Source organism: Eubalaena glacialis, chromosome 1 (genome assembly GCF_028564815.1).
Source record: "Eubalaena glacialis isolate mEubGla1 chromosome 1, mEubGla1.1.hap2.+ XY, whole genome shotgun sequence".
NCBI lineage: Eukaryota > Metazoa > Chordata > Mammalia > Artiodactyla > Balaenidae > Eubalaena > Eubalaena glacialis.
The window spans coordinates 31,576,565-31,601,117 of record NC_083716.1 but is presented as its reverse complement, the minus strand read 5'-3'; the positions used below and the strand labels follow the sequence as shown (position 1 = coordinate 31,601,117).

Genomic DNA, 24,553 nt, shown 5'->3' with positions numbered 1-24,553 from the left:
CGTGGCCTTGGGGGCTGTCAGTACGGGGTCGGCGGCGCCCAGCTCCGGCCGCGGGAAGGCGCCTTCCTGGGAGGCCAGAGGCGGCGGCGGCCGCGGAGACCGCAAGCCAAGAGATCGCGCAGTGTTGGGTGCGGGGCGGGCGCGCGCCCAAGCCGCCCCCGGGCCACGCCGGGGCCACCGCGAGGTGAGGCCGGCCCTGCCCCCGCGCCGCCCCCGGCGGGAGGTGCGACGCCCAGGCCGCGGGTGCGTGCGCGGCCCCGGGCGACGCGGCTGGGCGTGCGCGGGGCCGCGGCGGAGGTAGGGCCGGGCGGGCGGCAGAAGATGGCGAGGGTGTGTAGGCGGCAGCAATGCTCCGTTGAGAGACGCGGCTTTCGGCAAGAACTGGATTCTTGGCGCCACAAGCTCATTCACTGTGTAGGTGAGACCCTCCCCCGGCTGCCTCCAGCTCTCGGGCCACCCCGCCGCCGGCCGCCCGGAACGAGGGAGGGAGCCGGGAGAGAGCAATTGCTGCTCCGGCCCGCCCGCCCTCTTAGGCTTGGGCGTCCCCCTCCCCCACCCCCCGGAGTGCGGGCGCGCACGACCTCTGGGCGGGCTCTCCGTGCTCGGGCCCCTCCCCTCCGCTCGCCCTCGCCGGGGCGGGCTCTCGGGCGGGAGCGCGTGCCCCTTCTCTCTTCCCTCTTTTCCTCCCTCCCTCCAGGCCCGGCGGCCGGGCGCCGCAGCTGGCTTATTGTGGAGGCTCGCCGCGCGCCGCTGCCATTGGACCGGTGGCGGCGCCGCCGCCGGTGCCGCAGAGCCCAACGCGAGAGCTGGGGGGCGTGCTTGGCCGCGGCTCGACCCCCTGCTCCGCTCTGGCCGGCGCCTTCCGCATCGCACGCCGCCCCTCCCCCACGTGCCGCGGCGGCGCGCGCCCGTGTCCCCGCGTGCACGGGCGGCGGGCGGGCGCTCGGGCGTGTGCGAGGCGTGAGGTGGAGATGGGGGCGGAGGGAGCCGGAGCTGTCACAGGCCCCGGGTCCGCCTGACCGAGCCAAGTGGGGTGTCATGGCCGCGGGGGGCAGCGGCTGCACTTCCTCTGCGGGCGGCGGCGGCGGCAGCGGCCGGGGAGTTAATCCTCGACGCTCGGGTCGGTGTGTGTGTATTTGTGTTTGGTGTGTGCGCGGCGGGAGGAAGGGGGGTGGGACCGGGTCCGACCGGGAAGCCGGAGCAGGGGTCGCTCTTGTCCTCTCCTGGGGGATTTTCCGGAGCCGCCGCCTCGCCGAGAGCCTCGTCCGCCGCCCGCACTTCAGGCCGCCTCGGGTGGCTTTTTCCGTGCGGCCAGGAGGGAGTGTGGACGGGGTCGCCCCGGGAGGGGCCAGGCGGCCGAGCTGCGCCTCTCACACTGTGTGTTTTGTCTGTTTTTCTCTCCCAAGGTCCCGTTTCCCTCTGTGCGGCGGCCGGCGGGACCATAAGGGCTTAACTCATATATTTAACCCCCCTCCAAAAAGTAAGTGGCCCGTGTGGTGTCTCCGCTCCGCCCGCCGCCCCCTAGCCCCAGTCCGTCCTGTGTTTGACTCTCCTGTGCTCCAGCATTGTTATTTCCCCATCTTTGCTTCGGTGCTGCTGATGTGTGGGGAAATGTCTCTTGTCGTTCTCCGTCCCCCACGCCCAGTCCTCGGGGAGGCCCAGAATTCCAAACCGCCCCCCACCCCCCACCCCCCGTGGGGAATGATCTTGGTCTTCCCAACAGAATCTAGGAGATTCTTTACGTTCGCTTGGGCCCCTCATCCCCTCCTTCCCGACAAGGTTTCGTTGGAAGGAATTATGCAAATCCTGCTTTCTGGTGTCCATTCAGCGGCAATTTCATGCGGTGAGAAGTTCTCTTTGTTGTGCGAGGGGGAGAACAGACACTGATTTAATAGACATATCTGTTGGGGGGAAGGGTAGAGGGGGTGTGGAGAAGCTCAGTTTGGAAGAATTACAGCACTTGGTTAGCTCAGTGTCTTTGTGTTTGAGCTTTCTGGCTTGACAGGAGGGTATGCCCTTTACAATGTCCCACAAGGGATGTTTTCTATAATAGATTAAAAAACAAAACTGAAACTTTAAACAAGTGAAAAATAAGGTAACCTTTAGTTAGAGAATATAAACCTTTCCATTTCTGTGGGGTTTCATTATGAAAATGTATGTGAATTTTGTTAAGGGTTTAGACTGTACTATCAAAATTAATATAGGCAACAATGCTTTACAGTATCTGATATCACTTTGGTTGTCCACAGGTTAAAAGTATATTTTAAAACATATACTTGTGTAAATAATAAAGGTATGAATCTGTTTTTTGGTATAATATGTTTTGTGGATATATTTGAAAATTTCCCTCCTGCCAATCCAAGCCCAGCTCTGCCGTCCAGGAATCAGCCTTTTGGTTATTAGTTATCATTTACTCTGCTCTGTCTCTGCTTGTTTTATTCTTTGAAACCTATCTTAGGTTTGCTAAAATGTTACATCAGCTTTAACACTTTTTGAATTATGTGTTATTTGTAACTATCATATAAGAGACCTTATAAGGCATGTAGAGGTTTTGAGAATCATGAAATTAATGAGTTTTCAGAATTGTGAGTTAATACAAAATCCTGAAATTATTTCGAAGAATTTTTAGTTCTTGTATTTGTTTCACTTTTTTAATGATTGGTCTTTTTTTTCAGTAGGGCTTTTTAGTTTTTAAAAGATTTTGAAATTGAAAACTATAACCCTATAGATTTCTTAAATTACTGTTGCTTTAGTTTAGTTGGTTGTTTATCTTATTCTGATTCTTTTTGCTTTGAATCCTTGCCTTTTGCCTCAGGCCCCCTTTTTATCAGTCATTGCTTAGTGTTAGTGGCGAGTTACTGCTGCTTGACAAGACGTTTTTGTTTTTTGATTTTGGGGGTTTTTTAACTAATAAAATCCTTCTGTTAGTATCTGAATTGAATATCAAGTTTTAGATTCTTTTTTTGAGGGAGAATTTTAATCTAGTAATCAGTTTTTTTTAAAAGCATTCTGTTAACTCCAAATCTCCACTTTCGAGGTAGTAAAGTTCAGGAGATTATTTAGAGTCCAGAGTGCAGATCAGTATTTTAGTCTGAGCAGTAATATATAGTTGATAGTCTCCCAACTAAAATCAATTGCGTCTCATATTTTCTCTTCTATTGTATGTAATTTTGTTCTTTAGGAAAAGAGTTCTAAGTAAGTCAAATGTAGTGTTAACTTTCTATATATAAGAGCGGTGGCAATGATTCTTATTTATATATAATCCAAAAGGCAACTCTGTTTGTCACTAGCAAATGTAGTAATTCCTCTTTTATTTTAATGGATTGGTTCTGAACAGTTAACCTTCTATTTGATTCTCTTCATTGATTATCTTAATACTAGGGTCATTTGGTTCCTAAGTAATACTTAATTTATAGCAGTCTTTGGATTGAAAGTGAATTCTCACTCATTTCCAAAATCTAATACTCCCTTCTACTTTTTTTTTTTTGGAGGGGGGTGCGGGTCAGGACTATAGAGGTGGAAGTGAAGGTGTTTGTGTTTCCATTATTAGGTTTTAGTCGAATTGGAGTTAGCAGGTTTAGACAGTGATTATGATCAAGATGGGTATTTGGTAACCAGGTGATTATTGAGTCCTCTGGGACTAGAATGATATTCCATTCTGGGAAGATGGAGGTTCTCTCTGTTGCCTAATATGATGTAACCTATTGCTTGGCTGCTCCTCATCTTTGCTATATTCTCGAAAAGCTCTTCCCAACATAGGGGAAGTTGTGATTATTTCAGCTTAGCTCTAACTTGGTGGAAAAAAGATAGCAGGATGAGTCTCTGACTTAACAGAGAGTTATTTCAAATTGCCCTAATTCCCTCAAATATGCTTATAGCTGGAGCAGTTCTAGGAAGCATCTGAATAATACCATTTTTTTTAGCCTTATGGGGTTACACAGGATGGCCTGGAATTCCTTCCAGAGTGAGAATTAGGTATTCAATGTCTGTGGGGACTTGCCACTTCTGAGTACTTGCCTAATCACTTAGCTACCTGTAGTAGTGCTGTTTTTAGGATCGAAAGGCGGTTAGGTAAGTACATAATTACTTTATTTAAATATTTATTAAGCATCTGTCTTGTATCAGTCACTGTGGGCAAACAAAGATATTGGGGAAGCTGCCTTAACGTTCAAGAACTTTTACTAGTCCTTAGAAAAAATATAGTGTATTCAGTACAAGGCAAAATGTGCCATACGATGGTGAAAGCAAGTGCTGGGGGTGTTTGGAAGTGAAAGAAATCAGATGATGAAGAAAGGCTTCATGAAGAAGGTGGTGGATTTTTGCTTCATTTTGATGAAAATGGAGAAGGCATTCCTGTCATGTGAAACAAATAAGCAAAAGTACAAAAGGACAAGAGTGAGTTGTCTGTTTAAACTGTAGTCCAAGATTGGTGTAGGGAATGTATAGGTGATAAGTTTGCAGAGATAGATTGTTGGATTTTCTAATGCAGGTTAAGAAGTGGAGTCTCTTTGTTAGGCACCTTGGGGTTTGCAACACACCTCTCTCCTTAGCTCAGAAGAAGAATGTTTCCTTTATTTAAGGATTCCATTGTAAAATTCTACAATAATGATGTTGGTTGTTTTTTTAAATCACCTTGGCAGAGACAATATTGTTATCCACAGCAGTGTCTCTTCTAAGGAAGCTCATTTGGAGGCTGTACCTTATTCCATTGCACAAAACTCGTTTTTGAAGTTGCCTAAAATCTGTGGCATATTCATTCTTTGAGTCCCCTTAGTTTTGGGAAATTTTCATCCTTTAGAGGTTGGATTTGGTATTTGGAAACAGAAAATAATATTTTCTGCCACAAATAAAGGTACATATAAAATCATGAGATTGGTTTTTTTTCCTGCCTTGCAAACTGGCTCTGAAAGCTCAGCAGAGGGGCTTGATTTGTTTTGATGTGCCTCTGAACTTCTCTCTTGATTCGTATTTCCTTTGTGTCCACCCGTCTGCTGAATGGAATCTGGATATTGGGTAGATGTGAGTAAACAAAGCTGTTATTTTTTGTAGTTTCAAGTTAAAGACTTGCCATTACTACTCTCCAAATTATCTTTACTCTATTTGCAAATATTTTTAAAAATCTTTTTACTGTTTGTTATACTTGCACATTGTTTTTGGGATAATCCCAGTGTGAAATATTTGCTAATTTTATTGACTGTCTCTTGTATGTAGGAAGTATCCCAAGTCCAGTGGTCCATACCCTGAATTTTTTCTTTTTTTAATTGAGATATCATGTATATACCATAAAATTTATCCTTTTAATTCATACAATTCAGTGGTTTTTAGTTTATTCACAAGGTTGTGCAAATATCACTAATTCTCGAACACTTTCATACCCAAAAAAGAAACCCTATACTCATTAGAAGTCATGTCGCATTTCTCCTATGACCCAGTCCTTGGTAACCCCTAATCTATCTCTGTTTCTGTGGATTTGCCTATTCTGGACAATTCATATAAATGTAATATTATAATATGTGGCCTTTTGTGTCTGGCTTCTTATCATGTTTTCAGAATTCATCCATGTACAGGCATATATCAGCACTTTACTGCTTTTTATGGCTAGCTAATATTGCATTGTATGGACATACTATATTTTGTACATCCATTCATCAGTTGTCAGACGTTTGAGTTGTTTCCACTTTTAGCCTATTATGAAGAAGCTGCTGTGAACTTAAGCAGCATTATTCGTGTGGACGTTTGTCTTGTCTTCGTTTGGGTACGTACTTCAGAGTGAACTTGCTGGGTCATATAGTAACTTTTAATGTTGAGGAACTGTCAAACTGTTTTCTAAAGCGGCTGAAGTATTTTACATTCCCACCAGCGGTGTAGGAGGATTTCAGTTTCTCCACACCCTTGCCAACACTTGTTACTGTCTGTCTTTTTGGTTATAGCTATTCTAGTGGGTAGGTATGAACTAGTATCTCATTGTTGTTTTGATTTGCATTTCCCTAATGAGCATTGATGTTGAGCATCTTTTCATTTGCTTGTTGGCCATTTGTATATTTTCTTTGGAGAAACGTCTCTTCAGATCCCTAGCCAATTTTTTAACTAATTGTCTTTTTATTGTTGTCTTTTTATTGTTGAGTTGTAGCGTATATTCTGGATGCTAGACCCACATCAGTATATGATTTGCAAGAGTTTTTTTCTTATCATACCCTCAGTTTGAGAGTAGTTAGATCAGAAGATAATCTGCAGCATTATTCCTGTGCAGGGAATAATGGATGTTGTAATGGAGTGATCAGAATGAACCAGAATTACTCAGGAAAGGCTTCCTTAAACATCCTTTTCCATGAATTATTAAAATTGTTATTTGATGGAGTTTTGTAATAACACAGATATACTTTGCTATCCAAATCTTCTAAGTTTTTGCCTTTTTTTAGTGAGGGTTCATATTTCAAGTTCAAATAATGTGGTAAACCATGTTATTTGAATCTGTTCTATACCTGAGTTTTGGATAGTATATAATCAAGGTTTGGGTGGAGAAGGATATCTTTTCTCTATCTAGACATTTTGTCTGAATGTATTCTGTGTCTGGTGTTCATGGTGTTACCATCTTATATCTGCACAGCACATTTTATATTTTTTTAGAAAACTTTCACGTTATTTTATTGTCCTTATTTAGAAATGTAGAAAATTAAAGATGGGTATTAAAAAACTATTGGTCAATTGGGAAACATTGAGTAATAACTCTTGTTAAAGTAATAAGGGGATTTCCTTTAGCATAAATGTTTCCCTCTTATCCACAGAAATAATTTTATGATATTTTAATGTTTGAAATAGTTACCTAATTTCTCAGGTAAAAGTAGAATACAGAGCTGAACTTCTCCAGAAACACACCTTTTAATTTAATTTGCTTCAATTGCTGTATGAAATTACATAGTAATTTTCTACCTCTATTAATGATGGTACACATCAAGACTAACTTTTTGGGTTAGAAGCTGTGAATACCAGTATTATTTCCCATGAGAATTATTATTATTGGAAAAACTGTTGTATGATGAACGTTTTCATTTTCGTTGTTTACTAGATAGTCTGTGACTGTTATTTGGTCTCATGATTAGCTTATTTTTCATAAGCTCTGAGTCATTTTATTATCATCATTATTAATAAATGATTATTGTATATTTTTTTCTTATTAGTTGATTTTTTAGAGATTTCCAGAGGGTAAAGGCATGTTCTCCCTCTCCTAAGCTGCCAATATAAAGGGGAAGAAAAACTAATTTAAAAAGATCTACAGGTTGTGTGTTGCTTGGTAAAAGAAAATCCCGCATCTGAAAATGTGAATGTACTACAAAAAATGTATCTTGTGTTACAACAGAATTCATCTCTGATTTAATATAAGAAACATGCTCCACTAGTACATGTAGAATTATTATTGGTTTATACAAATTTCAAAAATAAGTGTACCATGTGTACAGAGGAAGGAATTGTTGAATTTGTTACATTGAGGCATGCTTATGTTCAGTTTGATGCTCTCTTTTTTTTTTTTTAATTTTTATTTATTTATTTATTTATTTATGGCTGTGTTGGGTCTTCGTTTCTGTGCGAGGGCTTTCTCTAGTTGCGGCAAGTGGGGGCCACTCTTCATCGCGGTGCGCGGGCCTCTCATTATCGCGGCCTCTCTTGTTGCGGAGCACAGGCTCCAGACGCGCAGGCTCAGTAATTGTGGCTCACGGGCCCAGCTGCTCCGCGGCATGTGGGATCTTCCCAGACCAGGGCTCGAACCCGTGTCCCCTGCATTGGCAGGCAGATTCTCAACCACTGCGCCACCAGGGAAGCCCTGATGCTCTCTTGTTTTTCATGTATTTTTTATTGTCCCCAATGCATGGATATTTTTCTTTTTAATTAATTAATTAAATAATTTTTGGCTGCATTGGATCTTCATTGTGGTGCATAGACTTCTCATTGCGGTGGCTTGTTGCAGAGCACGGCCTCTAGACGCATGGGCTTCAGTAGTTGTGGCACATGGGCTCAGTAGTTGTGGCTTGCGGGCTTTAGAGCACAGGCTTAGTAGTTGTGGCGCATGGGCTTACTTACTCTGCGGCATGTGGGATCTTCCCGGACCAGGGATCAAACTCATGTCCCCTGCGTTGGCAGGCGGATTCTTAACCACTGCACCACCAGGGAAGTCCTAATGCATTGGTATTTATGGGCTTTTACCTGAATGCTCCCCTTCCTCTCAGTCAATGTAGGCATATTTTCTAAGTCATTTGTAGGTATTTTTCTCTATACCTACCCACAGGATAGTCTCCTGTTCTGTTTTACCTGTCTTTCCATCTTTTAGGTACATGATTTATCAAAAGTAGAAGGGATGCTAGAACTTGTCTTCTTGTCTAACCATATTAAAGGGAAAAAGAATTTTTAAAAAAATCTTTCAATTTTGAAAACTTCAAACATACACAAAAGTAGAAAGAATAGTATAGTGAACACCCAGCTGCATCAACTAATGGCTGTTATTCATTCCCACAAGATTATTTTGAAGCAAATCCCAGATTTTCAATATATTTTCAAATATTTTCAATATTTAGTATTGAATCTTTCTGCAACCTGCCTGTATAATATCATCTCCTTCTTCCCACCTCCCATCCCCATCAAGTGGTTCATAACTTTAAAGAAATGAGATATTATCTAAATATGGAGAAGACTGGTTGTTGTTTTGTCTTATTAATGTTCCTTAAGAGTTGTCATATGTTGAGTATTTACTATGTGCCAGACAAGAGCCCTTTGATGTTAATATCTGTTTTACAGGTGGAAAAACGGAATTTGGAAAGATTAAGGATTTCATTTATGGTCACTCAGCTAAAGAGTGGTAGACCTGGGATGGGAATTCAAAAGCCTGTACTATAAAACATTAAAGCATACGCCCTTTTTTTAGACTTTCTTATTTGGTTCCACCAAGTTGCCTTTTCTTTCTTCGTTCCCTACTACTGATGGTATACTCAATTTATATTACAGTAAAGAATTCTACTCATAATATTATCATAAATGGTAGCATAATTCTTTCAATACCCTGGTCTAAAATGTCTTTCCCTCTTCTCTTCAGTGTTATGGTCTAGTTTGTCTATACTTTTTCTTCTCAAATTTTTAGTTTTGTCAGAGCTAAATAGGTTTGAGCTGAATGCTTCCACTGGCTTAGTTTTCCTTCATACGTTGCTAGACTGGCCTTTCTTCACCATTGGCTAAGATCTGAGCATAGGTTTTGAAGAGGAAAGATAGCAAAGGATATCCAGGTGATCCTGGGCCTTAAGCTTGGTGAACCTTCCACGTGGACCAGCTTAGTTGACAGAGCACTTTGAAATTTGTAACAAAAGCCTTATAGTAACAGTGTGTAGGTACCTGGCCTTTCCTTCTATTCATATGCTTCCCAGAAACCTCAGGTGTGGACAGAGGGGGAACAGGGTAAAGCAGATTGAGGTCAAGATTCAGGATTCCTGGATTTTAGTCAAATGCTTTTTGAGTTCTAACCTTCTATGACTTAGATTTGGCACTTGGTTATAAATGTTTCAAAACGTGATGGAAAGCAAAGTTGCTGAGTAGTGTATAATTGCTGAGAAGGGGAGGGAGCAATTTGGCAGATTTTTTTTTTTTTTAAACATCTTTATTGAAGTATAATTGCTTTACAATGGTGTGTTAGTTTCTGCTTTATAACAAAGTGAATCAGTTATACATATACATATGTTCCCATATCTCTTCCCTCTTGCATCTCCCTCCCTCCCACCCTCCCCATCCCACCCCTCTAGGTGGTCACAAAGCACCGAGCTGATCTCCCTGTGCTATGCAGCTGCTTCCCACTAGCTATCTGTTGTACATTTGGTAGTGTATATATGTCCATGACACTCTCTCACCCTGTCACATCTCACCCTTCCCCCTCCCCATATCCTCGAGTCCATTCTCTAGTAGGTCTGTGTCTTTATTCCCATCTTGCCACTAGGTTCTTCATGGCCTTTTTTTTTTTTTCCCTTAGATTCCATATATATGTGTTAGCATACTGTATTTGTTTTTCTCTTTCTGACTTACTTCACTCTGTATGACAGACTCTAACTCCATCCACGTCATTACAAATACCTCCATTTCATTTCTTTTTATGGCTGAGTAATATTCCATTGTATATATGCGCCACATCTTCTTTATCCATTCATCCAATGATGGACACTTAGGTTGCTTCCATGTCCTGGCTATTGTAAATAGAGCTGCAATGAACATTTTGATACATGACTCTTTTTGAACTATGGTTTTCTCAGGGTATATGCCCAGTAGTGGGATTGCTGGGTCGTATGGTAGTTCTATTTTTAGTTTTTTAAGGAACCTCCATACTGTTCTCCATAGTGGCTGTATCAATTTACATTCCCACCAACAGTGCAGGGGGGTTCCCTTTTCTCCACACCCTCTCCAGCATTTATTGTTTGTAGATTTTTTCATGATGGCCATTCTGACTGCATTGAGATGATATCTCATTGTAGTTTTGATTTGCATTTCTCTAATGATTAATGATGTTGAGCATTCTTTCATGTGTCTGTTGGCAATCTGTATATCTTCTTTGGAGAAATGTCTATTTAGATCTTCTGCCCATTTTTGGATTGGGTTGTTCATTTTTTTGTTATTGAGCTGCATGAGCTGCTTGTAAATCTTGGAGATTAATCCTTTGTCAGTTGCTTCATTTGGAAATATTTTCTCCCATTCTGAGGGTTGTCTTTTGGTCTTGTTTATGGTTTCCTTTGCTGTGCAAAAGCTTTTAAGTTTCATTAGGTCCCATTTGTTTATTTGTGTTTTTATTTCCATTTCTCTAGGAGGTGGGTCAAAAAGAATCTTGCTGTGATTTATGTCATAGAGTGTTCTGCCTATGTTTTCCTCTAAGAGTTTGATAGTGTCTGGCCTTACATTTAGGTCTTTAATCCATTTTGAGTTTATTTTTGTGTATGGTGTCAGAGAGTGTTCTAATTTCATACTTTTACATGTATCTGTCCAATTTTCCCAGCACCACTTATTGAAGAGGCTGTCTTTTCTCCACTGTATATGCTTGCCTCCTTTATCAAAGATAAGGTGACCATATGTGCGTGGGTTTATCTCTGGGCTTTCTATCCTGTTCCATTGATCTATATTTCTGTTTTTGTGCCAGTACCAAACTGTCTTGATTACTGTAGCTTTGTAATATAGTTTGAAGTCAGGGAGCTTGATTCCTCCAGCTCCATTTTTCGTTCTCAAGATTGCTTTGGCTATTCGGGGTCTTTTGTGTTTCCATACAAATTGTGAAATTTTTTGTTCTAGTTCTGTGAAAAATGCCAGTGGTAGTTTGATAGGGATTGCATTGAATCTGTAGATTGCTTTGGGTAGTAGAGTCATTTTCACAATGTTGATTCTTCCAATCCAAGAACATGGTATATCTCTCCATCTATTTGTATCATCTTTAATTTCTTTCATCAGTGTCCTATAATTTTCTGCATACAGGTCTTTTGTCTCCTTAGGTAGGTTTATTCCTAGATATTTTATTCTTTTTGTTGCAATGGTAAACGGGAGTGTTTTCTTAATTTCACTTTCAGATTTTTCGTCATTAGTGTATAGAAATGCAAGAGATTTCTGTGCATTAATTTTGTATCCTACTACTTTACCAAATTCATTGATTAGCTCTAGTAGTTTTCTGGTAGCATCTTTAGGATTCTCTATGTATAGTATCATGTCATCTGCAAACAGTGAGAGCTTTACTTCTTCTTTTCCGATTTGGATTCCTTTTATTTCTTTTTCTTCTCTGATTGCTGTGGCTAACACTTCCAAAACTATGTTGAATAATAGTGGTGAGAGTGGGCAACCTTGTCTTGTTCCTGATCTTAGTGGAAATGGTTTCAGTTTTTCACCATTGAGGACAATATTGGCTGTGGGTTTGTCATATATGGCCTTTATTATGTTGAGGAAAGTTCCCTCTATGCCTACTTTCTGCAGGGCTTTTATCATAAATGGGTGTTGAATTTTGTCGAAAGCTTTTTCTGCATCTATTGAGATGATCATATGGTTTTTCTCCTTCAATTTGTTAATATGGTGTATCACGTTGATTGATTTGCATATATTGAAGAATCCTTGCATTCCTGGGATAAACCCCACTTGATCATGGTGTATGATCCTTTTAATGTGCTGTTGGATTCTGTTTGCTAGTATTTTGTTGAGGATTTTTGCATCTATGTTCATCAGTGATATTGGCCTGTAGTTTTCTTTCTTTGTGACATCTTTGTCTGGTTTTGGTATCAGGGTGATGGTGGCCTCATAGAATGAGTTGGGGAGTGTTCCTCCCTCTGCTATATTTTGGAAGAGTTTGAGAAGGATAGGTGTTAGCTCTTGTCTAAATGTTTGATAGAATTCGCCTGTGAAGCCATCTGGTCCTGGGCTTTTGTGTGTTGGAAGATTTTTAATCACAGTTTCAATTTCAGGGCTTGTGATTGGTCTGTTCATATTTTCTATTTCTTCCTGGTTCAGTCTCGGCAGGTTGTGCATTTCTAAGAATCTGTCCATTTCTTCCAGGTTGTCCATTTTATTGGCATAGAGTTGCTTGTAGTAATCTCTCATGATCGTTTGTATTTCTGCAGTGTCAGTGGTTACTTCTCCTTTTTCATTTCTAATTCTATTGATTTGAGTCTTCTCCCTTTTTCTCTTGATGAGTCTGGCTAATGGTTTATCAATTTTGTTTATCTTCTCAAAGAACCAACTTTTATTTTCATTGATTTTTGCTATTGTTTCCTTCATTTTTTTTTCATTTATTTCTGATCTGATCTTTATGATTTCTTTCCTTCTGCTAGCTTTGGGGTTTTTTTGTTCTTCTTTCTCTAATTGCTTCAGGTGCAAGGTTAGGTTGTTTATTCAAGATGTTTCCTGTTTCTTGAGGTAGGCTTGTATTGCTATAAACTTCCCTCTTAGCACTGCTTTTGCTGCGTCCCATAGGTTTTGGGTCGTCGTGTCTCCATTGTCATTTGTTTCTAGGTATTTTTTGATTTCCCCTTTGATTTCTTCAGTGATCACTTCGTTATTAAGTAGTGTATTGTGTAGCCTTCATGTGTTTGTATTTTTTACAGATCTTTTCCTGTAATTGATATCTAGTCTCATAGCGTTGTGGTCGGAAAAGATACTTGATAACGATTTCAATTTTCTTACATTTACCAAGGCTTGATTTGTGACCCAAGATGTGATCTATCCTGGAGAATGTTCCATGAGCACTTGAGGAAAATGTGTATTCTGTTGTTTTTGGGTGGAATGTCCTATAAATATCAATTAAGTCCATGTTGTTTAATGTATCATTTAAAGCTTGTGTTTCCTTATTTATTTTCATTTTGGATGATCTGTCCATTGGTGAAAGTGGGGTGTTAAAGTCCCCTACTATGATTGTGTTACTGTCGATTTCCCCTTTTATGGCTGTTAGTATTTGCCTTATGTATTGAGGTGCTCCTATGTTGGGTGCATAAATATTTACAATTGTTATACCTTCCTCTTGGATCGATCCCTTGATCATTATGTAGTGTCCTTCTTTGTCTCTTGTAATAGTCTTTATTTTAAAGTCTATTTTGTCTGATATGAGAATTGCTACTCCAGCTTTCTTTTGATTTCCATTTGCATGGAATATCTTTTTCCATCCCCTCACTTTCAGTCTGTATGTGTCCTTAGGTCTGAAGTGGGTCTCTTGTAGACAGCATATATATGGGTCTTGTTTTTGTATCCATTCAGCCAGTCTGTGCCTTTTGGTGGGAGCATTTAATCCATTTACATTTAAGGTAATTATCAATATGTATGTTCCTATTCCCATTTTCTTAAATGTTTTGGGCTTGTTATTGTAGGTCTTTTCCTTCTCTTGTGTTTCCTGCCTAGAGAAGTTCCTTTAGCATTTGTTGTAAAGCTGGTTTGGTGGTGCTGAACTCTCTCAGCTTTTGCTTGTCTGTAAAGGTTTTAATTTCTCCATCAAATCTGAATGAGATCCTTGCTGGGTAGAGTAATCTTGGTTGTAGGTTTTTCTCCTTCATCACTTTAAGTATATCCTGCCACTCCCTTCTGGCTTGCAGAGTTTCTGCTGAAAGATCAGCTGTTAACCTTATGGGGATTCCCTTGTGTGTTATTTGTTGTTTTTCCCTTGCTGCTTTTAATATGTTTTCTTTATATTTAATTTTTGACAGTTTGATTAATATGTGTCTTGGCGTGTTTCTCCTTGGATTTATCCTGTATGGGACTCTCTGTGCTTCCAGGACTTGATTAACTATTTCCTTTCCCATATTAAGGAAGTTTTCAACTATAATCTCTTCAAATATTTTCTCAGTCCCTTTCTTTTTCTCTTCTTCTTCTGGGACACCTATAATTCAAATGTTGGTGCGTTTAATGTTGTCCCAGAGGTCTCTGAGACTGTCCTCAATTCTTTTCATTCTTTTTTCTTTATCCTGCTCTGCAGTAGTTATTTCCACCATTTTATCTTCCAGGTCACTTATCCGTTCTTCTGCCTCAGTTATTCTGCTATTGATCCCATCTAGAGTATTTTTAATTTCATTTATTGTGTTTTTCATCGTTGGCAGATTGTTTTTTTAAATTTATTTATTTGTTTTTATTTTTGGCTGTGTTGGGTCTTCGTTGCTGCACGTGGGCTTTCTCTAGTTGTGGCAAGCGGGGGCTACTCTTCGTTGTGGTGCGTGGGCTTCTCATTGCAGTGGCTTCTCTTGTTGCGGGGCACGGGCTCTAGGCGCGCGGGCTTCAGTAATTGTGGCACGTGGGCTCAGTAGTTGTGGCTCGCGGGCTCTAGAGCGCAGGCTCAGTAGTTGTGGCGCATGGGCTTAGTTGCTCTGCGGCATGTGGGATCTTCCCGGACCAGGGCTCAAACCCATGTCCCCTGCATTGGCAGGCGGATTCTTAACCACTGCGCCATCAGGGAAGCCCCAGATTTTTTAAGTGATCCGCTAGTTTGGTAATTCAAGCATCACCGGTCTCAGACTAATGCTACATTAGTAGATACAGGAAGATGTGACAAAGGTAAGTGGGAGAAATTCCCATCAAAATAAAATGGGAAGCTCTTTGCCTTCACTAAGAATAAAAAGTGAGAGGAACATAAATATCTGTGAATATGTGCCTGTGTTGAAATGTGGCTTTTTCATTGCATGGTTAATGATATAAATACTTACTAATCTTGTCATATGTGTTAGGTTATGTGAATTTTCATTCAGCTAGTAAGGAAACTGATGAAGTTTATCTTGTATAAACGGGCATTGATTTAGTTTATTTGAGCACAATAAAATGAAACTTTAATTATGGGTGGGCTAAGAAGTCCATAAATCTTTGGGAATAGTTATTGAAAAAAACCTTTTAAGCTGGTCATTTTTCTGAGTGTTTAATGTAATTAATACATCTTTTTTAAATGATTTATTTAATATACCCCTACGTAAAACGATCAGTGTGTTAATATTTTACTTATTGTTTATTTATTGGAAACTTAACAATTATGCTTAGCAGTATTTTTATAATACTTAATATGTTAGATACCCTATCTAGAGCTGGTTTTTGTTCTGGAAAGAGAATACATCAGGATAAAAATAATGAAATAATATGGATTAATTTCTCACAATTTTTTGAGAGGTACTGAAGTTTTGCTGTATGACCTTTTCAAAAGAAAAGCAGGTACGATTAAAGTGATAAGGGTGTGTACCATGTGAGACTTGTACAACCAATATTTATTTGTATATACATGTATTTTCTATGCATAGCTTTTTACTGTGGAGTATTTACTAAAATAGATTTCGGCATGTTAAAATAAACAGGCATATACAGAGAGTCAAATCCATATAGTCTCTTGATAACCATTTCAAGACCCATGGCTTATGGCTACAATCTTATCTAAAAGATAACATTCCCTTTGACCCCTTTCTCCTTAGGCAAAGAACTTCCGTTTAATTTTCATGTAACATATCCAGATCAAAGATTGTTTCATTTTATTGGTGATAGGCAAGGGTAAATTCATAAATGGGGTAAAGATAAAGAAGAGAAACTAGAATTTTCCAGATTAAGTGAGAAGACTTTAGGTAGGAATTATAAGAAGCTGTAAACCTATGTGGGACTTAATTTTTTATAAAAAATAAGTAGGCCACATAAGTGATAGTCCAACCTGAATGAGTTGTTTTGGTCAAGACTATTAAACTATTAAGAAGATTGAATTATCCACAGATTTTGATGTTTTAAAACCAAGGGAATGTAAATTAGTGGAGAAGAGTATTCGGATACAATTATATTGATAAAAAATGAGCTGACATTGTGGTAAAGACAAGGAACCAGAGATGTTGATAACCCAGACAATTTTTGCCTTTTTTTCCCTTTTCCTGAGAACTTAAACTTTATTTTGGAAAAAGTGGAAGGTTTGTTACTGTTAAGTGATTAATAAATATTTATGTATTTATGATACTACTCGATAGGAATTATTTGTTAAAACTATATGAAGATGTCTAGGTAAAATATCTTTAGAAATTGCTCTACCTAAGTCAGCCAATCCACATTTTGTGAGATATTCTTTAGCAAGTAATCCAGAGGAGATCAACTGATTTGAAGAATATGAGTGTATATCCAGTTATAAGCAGAAAAGAAGGTAAAGAATAAAGGCTATATTAAGAAACAGGAAGGATCTGTTGTCAAGTCATGCTGCTGCTAATGTCTGGTTTCTGTGACTCAAGAACAGAAGTGTAAGTAATGATGGTAATGACGTTGTTACATATAACTGGATTGTGAAATAAGCAGCACACTTTATTTTTTTTTAATTTTTTTTAAAAGAAATTTCTTTTTGCCTGTGCTGGGTATTCATTGCTGCGAGCGGGCTTTCTCAAGTTGCAGCGAGCGGAGGCTACTCTTTGTTGCGGTGTGCGGGCTTCTCATTGTGGTGGCTTCTTGTTGCAGAGCACGGGCTCTAGGCATGCGGGCTCAGCAGTTGTGGCACACGGGCCCTAGAGCACGTGGGCTTTAGTAGTTGTGGCGTGCAGGCCCAGTAGTTGTGGCTCATAGGCTCTAGAGCACAGGCTCAGTAGTTGTGGCACACGGACTTAGTTGCTCCACGACATGTGGGATTTTCCCAGACAAGAGATCGAACCTGTGTCCCCTGCATTGGCAGGCGGATTCTTAACCACTGCGCCACTAGGGAAGTCCAGCAGCACACTTTAAAACTTGATGCTGAAAGGATACTTACTTTCAGATGGCAGAATTTGCAGGAACTTAAGATGTTTGGTACAGTAAGGATTTGGTACAGTCTAGGATTCTGCCAAGAATCAGGAATGAGTAACTTGCTTTTGCGCGAGGTAGCTTCTCATTCATATGTCTTACCTATTCTATATATCTCCATTTTTCTTTATACACTTTTCTTTTTCTCTCTTTTTGTGCGTGTAACATAAATTGATACACGTTTGCAATACATCAAATGAGAAGTAAACTGAATTAATTTAAAAAACAAATATGTATGTATTTTAGTCTGGGGAAACAGACATCTTCAGAAGCCCATGCAGATAAGAATGACTTTAGAAGTAGAAAAATGGTGGTCATAGTTAAGAGAATGAAATTCACTAGACAGAGATAAGGGATGAAATATATTCAGTAAACTTTCTTTAGTGAGTATTTTTAGCTCTATTTGCATCACTGTTAATTAAGTTCATAAAACAGTTTTATTTTGATATAATGCAAATAGTTTTGTCTCTCCTGTGGCTTTCTCTATTTATGAATTTTAAAAAACTTAAGGGGTGCAATCTTTCTTGAAGTTAAGCATTAGTTCTTCCATTTTTTTTTTGAAGAAATTAGTTTTATTTTTTAAATTCATTTTTTTATACTGAATGAAAGATTTTTTTTTTAGTTTTTATTGGAGTATAGTTATTTTACAATGTTGTGTTAGTTTTTACTGTACAGCAAAGTGAATCAGCTATATGAATACATATATCCTCTCTTTTTCGGATTTCCTTCCCATTAGGTCACCACAGAGCATTGAGTAGAGTTCCCTGTGCTATACAGTAGGTTCTCATTAGTTATCTAATTTATACACAGTATCAATAGTGTATGTATGTCAATCCCAATGATTGTTTAAATCTTTGATTCTTTAAATTCTTTAGTGCTTTACAATTTTCAAGTTTCACACGTGTTTCATATAATCCCATAATAACGCTTTTTTAAATCCCCTACCCCTATATTGCACCTTTGCTTTCCCCACTGGTAACCACTAGTTTGTTCTCAAACTGTGCGTCTGCTTCTTTTTTGTTTTATTCACTAGTTTGTTGTATTTTTTAGATTTCACATGTAAGTGATATCATATGGTATTTGTCTTTGTCTGACTTATTTCACTTAGCATAATGCCTTCCAAGTCCATCCATGTTACAGAATGGCAGAATTTCATTCTTTTTTATGGCTGAGTAGTGTTTGTTGTAGATATGTAACACATCTTTTTTATCCATTCATCTGTTGATGGACTTTTTATTTTACACCACGTCATATGAAGAATATTTGAACTTATAGAGAAAACAATGTTAAAAAATAATTTTAGACATGAATTTAAGTGCATTTCAAATATTAATCATATTTAGCTAACCCTTTAAAGATTGTATCTCAGTAGGATGGAAGAGGTGATTAAATGTGCTCTGCATTCAGAAGTTTAATTCCTCTCATTAGTTCTCCAACTGTTAACCACATTCAGAGGCTCATTTTGAAAATACTTGCATATAATAGTAATAGTAGAGGTCCATTTTGGAAACACTTGCACATTAAAACAATAATAAAAGGTGGCTTTGAGTCAGGCAGACCTGGGTACAAATTGGGTACAAATTTATCTTCACACTTTACCAGCTATGGGATGTAGAGAGAACTAATTTCAGTTTATTCCTATAATAAATACTGTGTAGGACGGTTGTGAGAATTGAGAAAGAGGCAGAGAACTTTGTCTTCGCTTAATAAATAATAGATCACTTGAAAAAAAACTGTTGAAGCTGATCGATAGAATTTGCTCTTTGGATATACTCTTAAAATAACACAACTTAATTTCTTTTAAACATATTTTGTAATATAGAACAATAATTGTTCTGTCTGGATTTTAAGTTGCACTGTGTTTGGTCTATCCAAAACTTTTACATATTTACAAGTTCCTGTAATGGTTTGGGTGATGACATTTATGTATGATTAACATTATGACATTTATTGGTATATCCTACAGGATAGAGTAGCAAAAAATACTCAATTTTTGTTCTTTGCCAGGTAAGAGAACCTACTACATGTTTTTTCTTAGGTTAAAAAGAAATAGTAGGTTTTCTCTAGGTTAAAAAATGGTTGCATCTTGGGCAATGGAATGGAATGGGAAAAACCTCAAGGCAGGAGCACCAGGTTCTGGCATAAGTATGACTACAACTATATGATTTTAAGCAAATACATCACTTAATCTCTTTGCATCTTGGTTTCCTTGTTTGTAAAATGAGAACGTCTTAGAGAACCTGATTACAATATTTCAAGAAAAATTACTGTGTTGATTTTCACCATTGAATAGTTTGGGGATGGTTGACATGAAATCCATTAGGAAATAGAATATTCGTATTGTGTATAACAGGGTGACAAAGCTAAACTAAATAATGTGCTCAAAGATGTTTGTCTTAAAAGACACATGCACCCCAGTGTTCATTGCGGCACTATTTGCAATAGCCAGGTCATGGAAGCAACCTAAATGCCCATCGACAGACGAACAGATAAAGAAGATGTGTGGTACATATATACAATGGAATATTACTCGGTCGTAAAAAGGAACGAAATGGGGTTATTTGTAGAGACGTAGATAGACCTAGAGACTGTCATACAGAGTGACGTTAAGTCAGAAAGAGAAAAACAAATATCGCATATTAGCACATATATGTGGAATCTAGAAAAATGGTACAGATGGACCTGTTTGCAAGGCAGAAATAGAGGCACAGATGTAGAGAACAAACGTATGGACACCAAGGGGGGAAAGGGGAGGAGGGATGAATTGGGAGATTGGGATTGACATACATACACTAATATGTATAAAATAGGTAACTAATGAGAATCTGCTGTGTAGCATAGGGAACTCCACTTCGCTGTACAGTAGAAACTAACACAACATTGTAAAACAGCTGTACCCCAGTTACAAAAAAAAATGTCTTCTAAAATGTTCATGAGAATAAAGACTCTTCATCTTTAAGTAGAAAGCAGGATGTGTAAGGAATGGGCAGCAGCTCCTCAAACTCATGCAAAATGCATAACTAACTTTTCTCACTAAGAGTATTAGCTAAACACTCACAAGGTGAGAGGAACTTAGTCTCATTTAGCTAATAATAGTTATATCTGCATTTCATATAAAAAGATGTAAATGCATTTTCTTTTGTTTATTCAATTTATTTTTTAAAAAAATTCACCCATTTCTCCCACCCACCACCCCACCCCCTATTCCTGGCAGTCACCAGTCTGTTCTCTGTATCTGTGAGGTTGGTTGGTTGGTAGGTTGGTTTGTCTGTTTGCTTGTTTGTTTGTTTCAGGTCTAACAGAGATCATGTGGTATTTGTCTTTCTCTGACTTATTTCATTTAGCATAATGCAATCAAAGTCATCCATGTTTTCACAAATGGCAAGATTTTGCTCTTTTTTATGGCTAAACAATATCCCAGTGTGTGTGTATTTGTGTATACACACACACAGTTTTTTTAATCCATTCATACATCAGTGAACACTTAAGTTCTTTCCATATCTTGGGTATTGTAAATAATGCTGCAGTGAACGGGGGTGCATACATCTTTTTTTTTGGCCACGCTGCATGGCTTGCAGGATCTTAGTTCCCTGACCAGGGATCAAACCTTGGTCCTTGGCAATGAAAGCATGGAGTCCTAACCACTGGACCTCCAGGGAATTCCCCACATACATCTTTTTGAATTAGCATTATTTTTTTTGGAAAATACCCAGAAGTAGAATTGCTGGATCATATGGTAATTCTCTTTTTAATTTTTTGGGGAACCTTCATACTGTTTTCCACAGTGGCTACATCAATTTTCATTCTCACCAATGGTGCAGAAGGGTTCTTTTTTTCTTAACATCCTTGCCAACACTTATTCCTTTTTTTAAAAATTTATTTTATTTATTTTTGGCTGTGTTGGGTCTTCATTGCTGCACACGGGCTTTCTCTAATTGCAGCAAGCAGGGGCTACTCTTTATTGTGGCGCACAGGCTTCTCATTGTGGTGGCTTTCTCTTGTTGCAGACAGAGCATGGGCTCTAGGCACGCAGGCTTCAGTAGTTGCAGCACGCGGGCTCAGTAGTTGTGGCTCGTGGGCTCTAGAGCACAGGCTCAGTAGTTGTGGTGCACGGGCTTAGTTGCTCCGCGGCATGTGGGATCTTCCCGGACCAGGGCTCGAACCTGTGTCCCCTGCACTGGCAGGTGGATTTTCAACCACTGTGCCCCAGGGAAGCCCCGTACAGTTGTTATTTCTTGTCTTTTTGCTAGTAGCCTCTCTAGCAGATGTGAGGTGATATCTTATTGTGATTTTGATTTGCATTTCCCTGATGCTTAATGGCGTAGAGCATCTTTTCATGTCCTGTGGCCATCTGTAATGTCTTGTTTGGAAAAATGTCTATTCAGATCTGCCCACTCTTTAATCCAATTGTGGGGTTTTTTGTTGTTGTTTTTTGCTGTTTAGTTGTATGAGTTCCTTATATATATTTTGGATATTAGTCCCTTATCAGATATATGATTTGCAAATATTTTCTCCCATCCATTGATCTATGTGTCTGTTTTTATGCCAGTACCGTGCTGTTTTAATTGCTATAGCTTTGTAATATAATTAGAAATCAGGAAATGTGATGCTTCCAGCTTTTCTCTTCTTTCTCAAAATTGCTTTGGCTCTTTGGGGTCTTTTATGGTTCCATACAAATTTTAGGATTGTTTGTTTTATGACGGTGAAAAATAGTATTGGAACTTTTAAAGGGATTGCATTGAACCTGTATATTGCTAATTTGTTTTTCTTAGAATTTATCATTAATGTATAGAAACACAACAGATTTTTGTGTATTCATTTTGTATCCTGCAACTTTACTGAATTTGTTTATTAAATCTAACAATCTTTTGATGGAGTCTTTAGGGTTTTCAATATCATGTCATCTGCAGGTGGTGAGAGTTTTACTTCTTCCTTTCCAGTTTAGATATGTTTTATTTCTTTTTCTTGCCTAATTGGTCTAACTAGGATTTCCAATACTATGTTGAATAAAAGTGGTGAGAGTGGGTATCCTTGTCTTGTTCTTGATCTTAGAAGCTTTCACTTTTTCACTGTTAAGTATGATGTTACCTGTGGGCTTGTCGTATGGCCTCTGTTATGTTGAAGTATGTTCCCTTTATACCTGCTTTATTGGGTTTTTATCATAAACGGATGTTGAATTTTGTCAGATGCTTTTTCTGCATTTGTTGAGATGATCATATGATTTTTATTTTTCATTTTGTTAATGTGGTGTATCATGAACCATCTTTGTATCTCTGGAATAAATCCCACTTGATCATGGTGTATGTATTTTTTATAGGTTGTTGTCTTTTAATGTATTGTTGAATTCATGCTGACATTTTGTTGAGGATTTTTGCATCTTTGTTTTTCAGGGATATTGGCCTGTGTTTCTTGTGGCATTCTTGTTTGGTTTTGGTATCAGAATAATGCTGGCCCTGTAAAATGAGTTTGGAAGAGTTCTCCTTCTGTTTTTGGGAAGAGTTTGAGAAGGATTTTTATTTATTTTTCTTTGAATGGTAGAATTCACTAATGAAGGTGTCTGATCCTGAACTTTTGTATGTTGGGAGGTGTTTTTTTATTACTGATTCAGTTTCCTTATAGTAATCAGCTGTGCACATTTTATTTTTCATCATGATTTCAGTCTTGGTAGATTAAATGTTTCTTGGGATTTACCCATTTTTTGTAGGTTGTCCAATTTGTTGGTGTATAATTGTTCATAATAGTCTTCTATGGTCCTCTATATTTCTGTGGTATTGGTTGTAATATTTCCCCTTTCATTTCTGACTTTTAAGTCCTCTTTTCTGTTGATGGGTTTAGCTAGAGGTTTGTCAATTTTGTTTACCTTTTCAAAGATATAGCTGTTGGTTTCATTGATCTTTTCTACTGTCTTTTTTAGTGTGTATTTCATTTATTTCTGCTTACTTCGTTATTTCCTTTCTTCTGCTTACTTTGGGCTTTGTTCTTTTTCTAGTTCCTACTATGTCAAGTTGGGTGTTTGAGACTTTTTTTTGTTTTTTGAGGTAGGCATTAATTGCTATGAACTTCCCTCTTAGAAGTGCTTTTGCAGCTAATTATTGTAATCTTAGTGTTTACTTCTTTTGTTTTAAACCTTCCTAATAGCTTTAAAAGTGATTAATCCACCACCATTTCTATATATATTTACCTTTTCAGTGAGATTTGTTCTTCCATGTGTTTTCTTGTTACTAATTAGCACCCTTTTTTCCAGCTTAAAGAAGTCCCTTTGACATTTCTTGTAGGGCCAGTTTAGTGGTGATGGAAAATTTAGCTTTTGCTTGTCTGGAAAATTCTTCATCTCTCCTTCACTCTGAATGATAACTTTTCTGGGTAGAGTATGATTAGTCGGAAGTTTTTCTTTTAGTGCTTTGACTATATTGTTCCACTTCCTTCTGGCTTGCAAAGTTTCTGCTGAAAAATCTGCTGATAGGCTTATGGGGCTTTCCTCATATGTAACACGTTGTTTTTCTCTTGCTGTTTTTAATATTCTCTCTTTTGGCATTTTAATTATAATGTGTCTTGGTGGACTCCTCTTACTTGCAACTCTCTGGCCTTTCTGGGTCTGGATGTCTGTTTCCTTCCCTGGGTTAGGGACGTTTTCAGCTATTATTTCTTCAAATAAGATTTCTGCTCCTCTGTTCTTTTTCTGGGAGCCGTTTGATGTGAATATTAGTCCATCTGATGCTGTCCCATAAATCCTTTAAGCTATTTTCACTTTTTTTCATTCCTTTTCCTTTTTGCTGTTCTGATGGGGTGAGTTCCACTGCCTTGTCTTTGAGTTGACTGATCTTTTATTCTGCTTCATTCAGTCTGCTGTTGAACTCTTCTAGTCTATTTTTCAGTTCAGTTACTGTGTTTTTTAGGTCTGTGACTTCTATTTGGTACTTTCTTACTTTTTCCATCTTTTTATTGAAGTTCTCAGTGTTCATCCTTTCTTCTCCTCAGTTCAGCAAGCATCTTTATGACCATTACTTTTTAACTTTTTATCAGGTAGATTACTTATCTCTGTTTCATTAAAGTTTTTTTCTGAGGTTGGGACTTCCCTAGTGGCGCAGTGGTTAGGAATCTGCCTGCCAATGCAGGGATGTGGGTTTGAGCCCTGGTCTGGGAGGATCCCACATGCTGCAGAGCAACTGAGCCCATGCGCCATGGCTGCTGAGACTGTACTTTGGAGCCTGCACGCCACAACTACTGAGGCCCGTGCCCCTAGAGCTTGTGCTCCGCAACAGGAGAAGCCACCACGATGAGAGGACCATGCACTGCAATGAAGAGT

General features: G+C 38.9%; 1 protein-coding gene across 3 annotated transcripts in view; it reads left to right on the top strand.

Annotated features, from left to right (window-relative positions):
* Positions 1-311: 311 nt before the first annotated feature.
* The window catches only part of LCOR (ligand dependent nuclear receptor corepressor), a 128,887-nt gene continuing 104,645 nt past the window's right edge, over positions 312-24,553 (top strand). For 2 of the 3 annotated variants that reach the window (XM_061210921.1, XM_061211072.1), the window contains exons 1-2: positions 1,035-1,124; positions 1,407-1,480. In XM_061210921.1, coding sequence (XP_061066904.1) covers positions 1,039-1,124; positions 1,407-1,480 — 160 coding nt within the window. In that variant the 5' untranslated portion in view covers positions 1,035-1,038. Of the gene's footprint in view, positions 415-1,034; positions 1,125-1,406; positions 1,481-24,553 lie in introns of those variants that run through there. The other variant, XM_061211000.1, reaches the window with a different exon arrangement.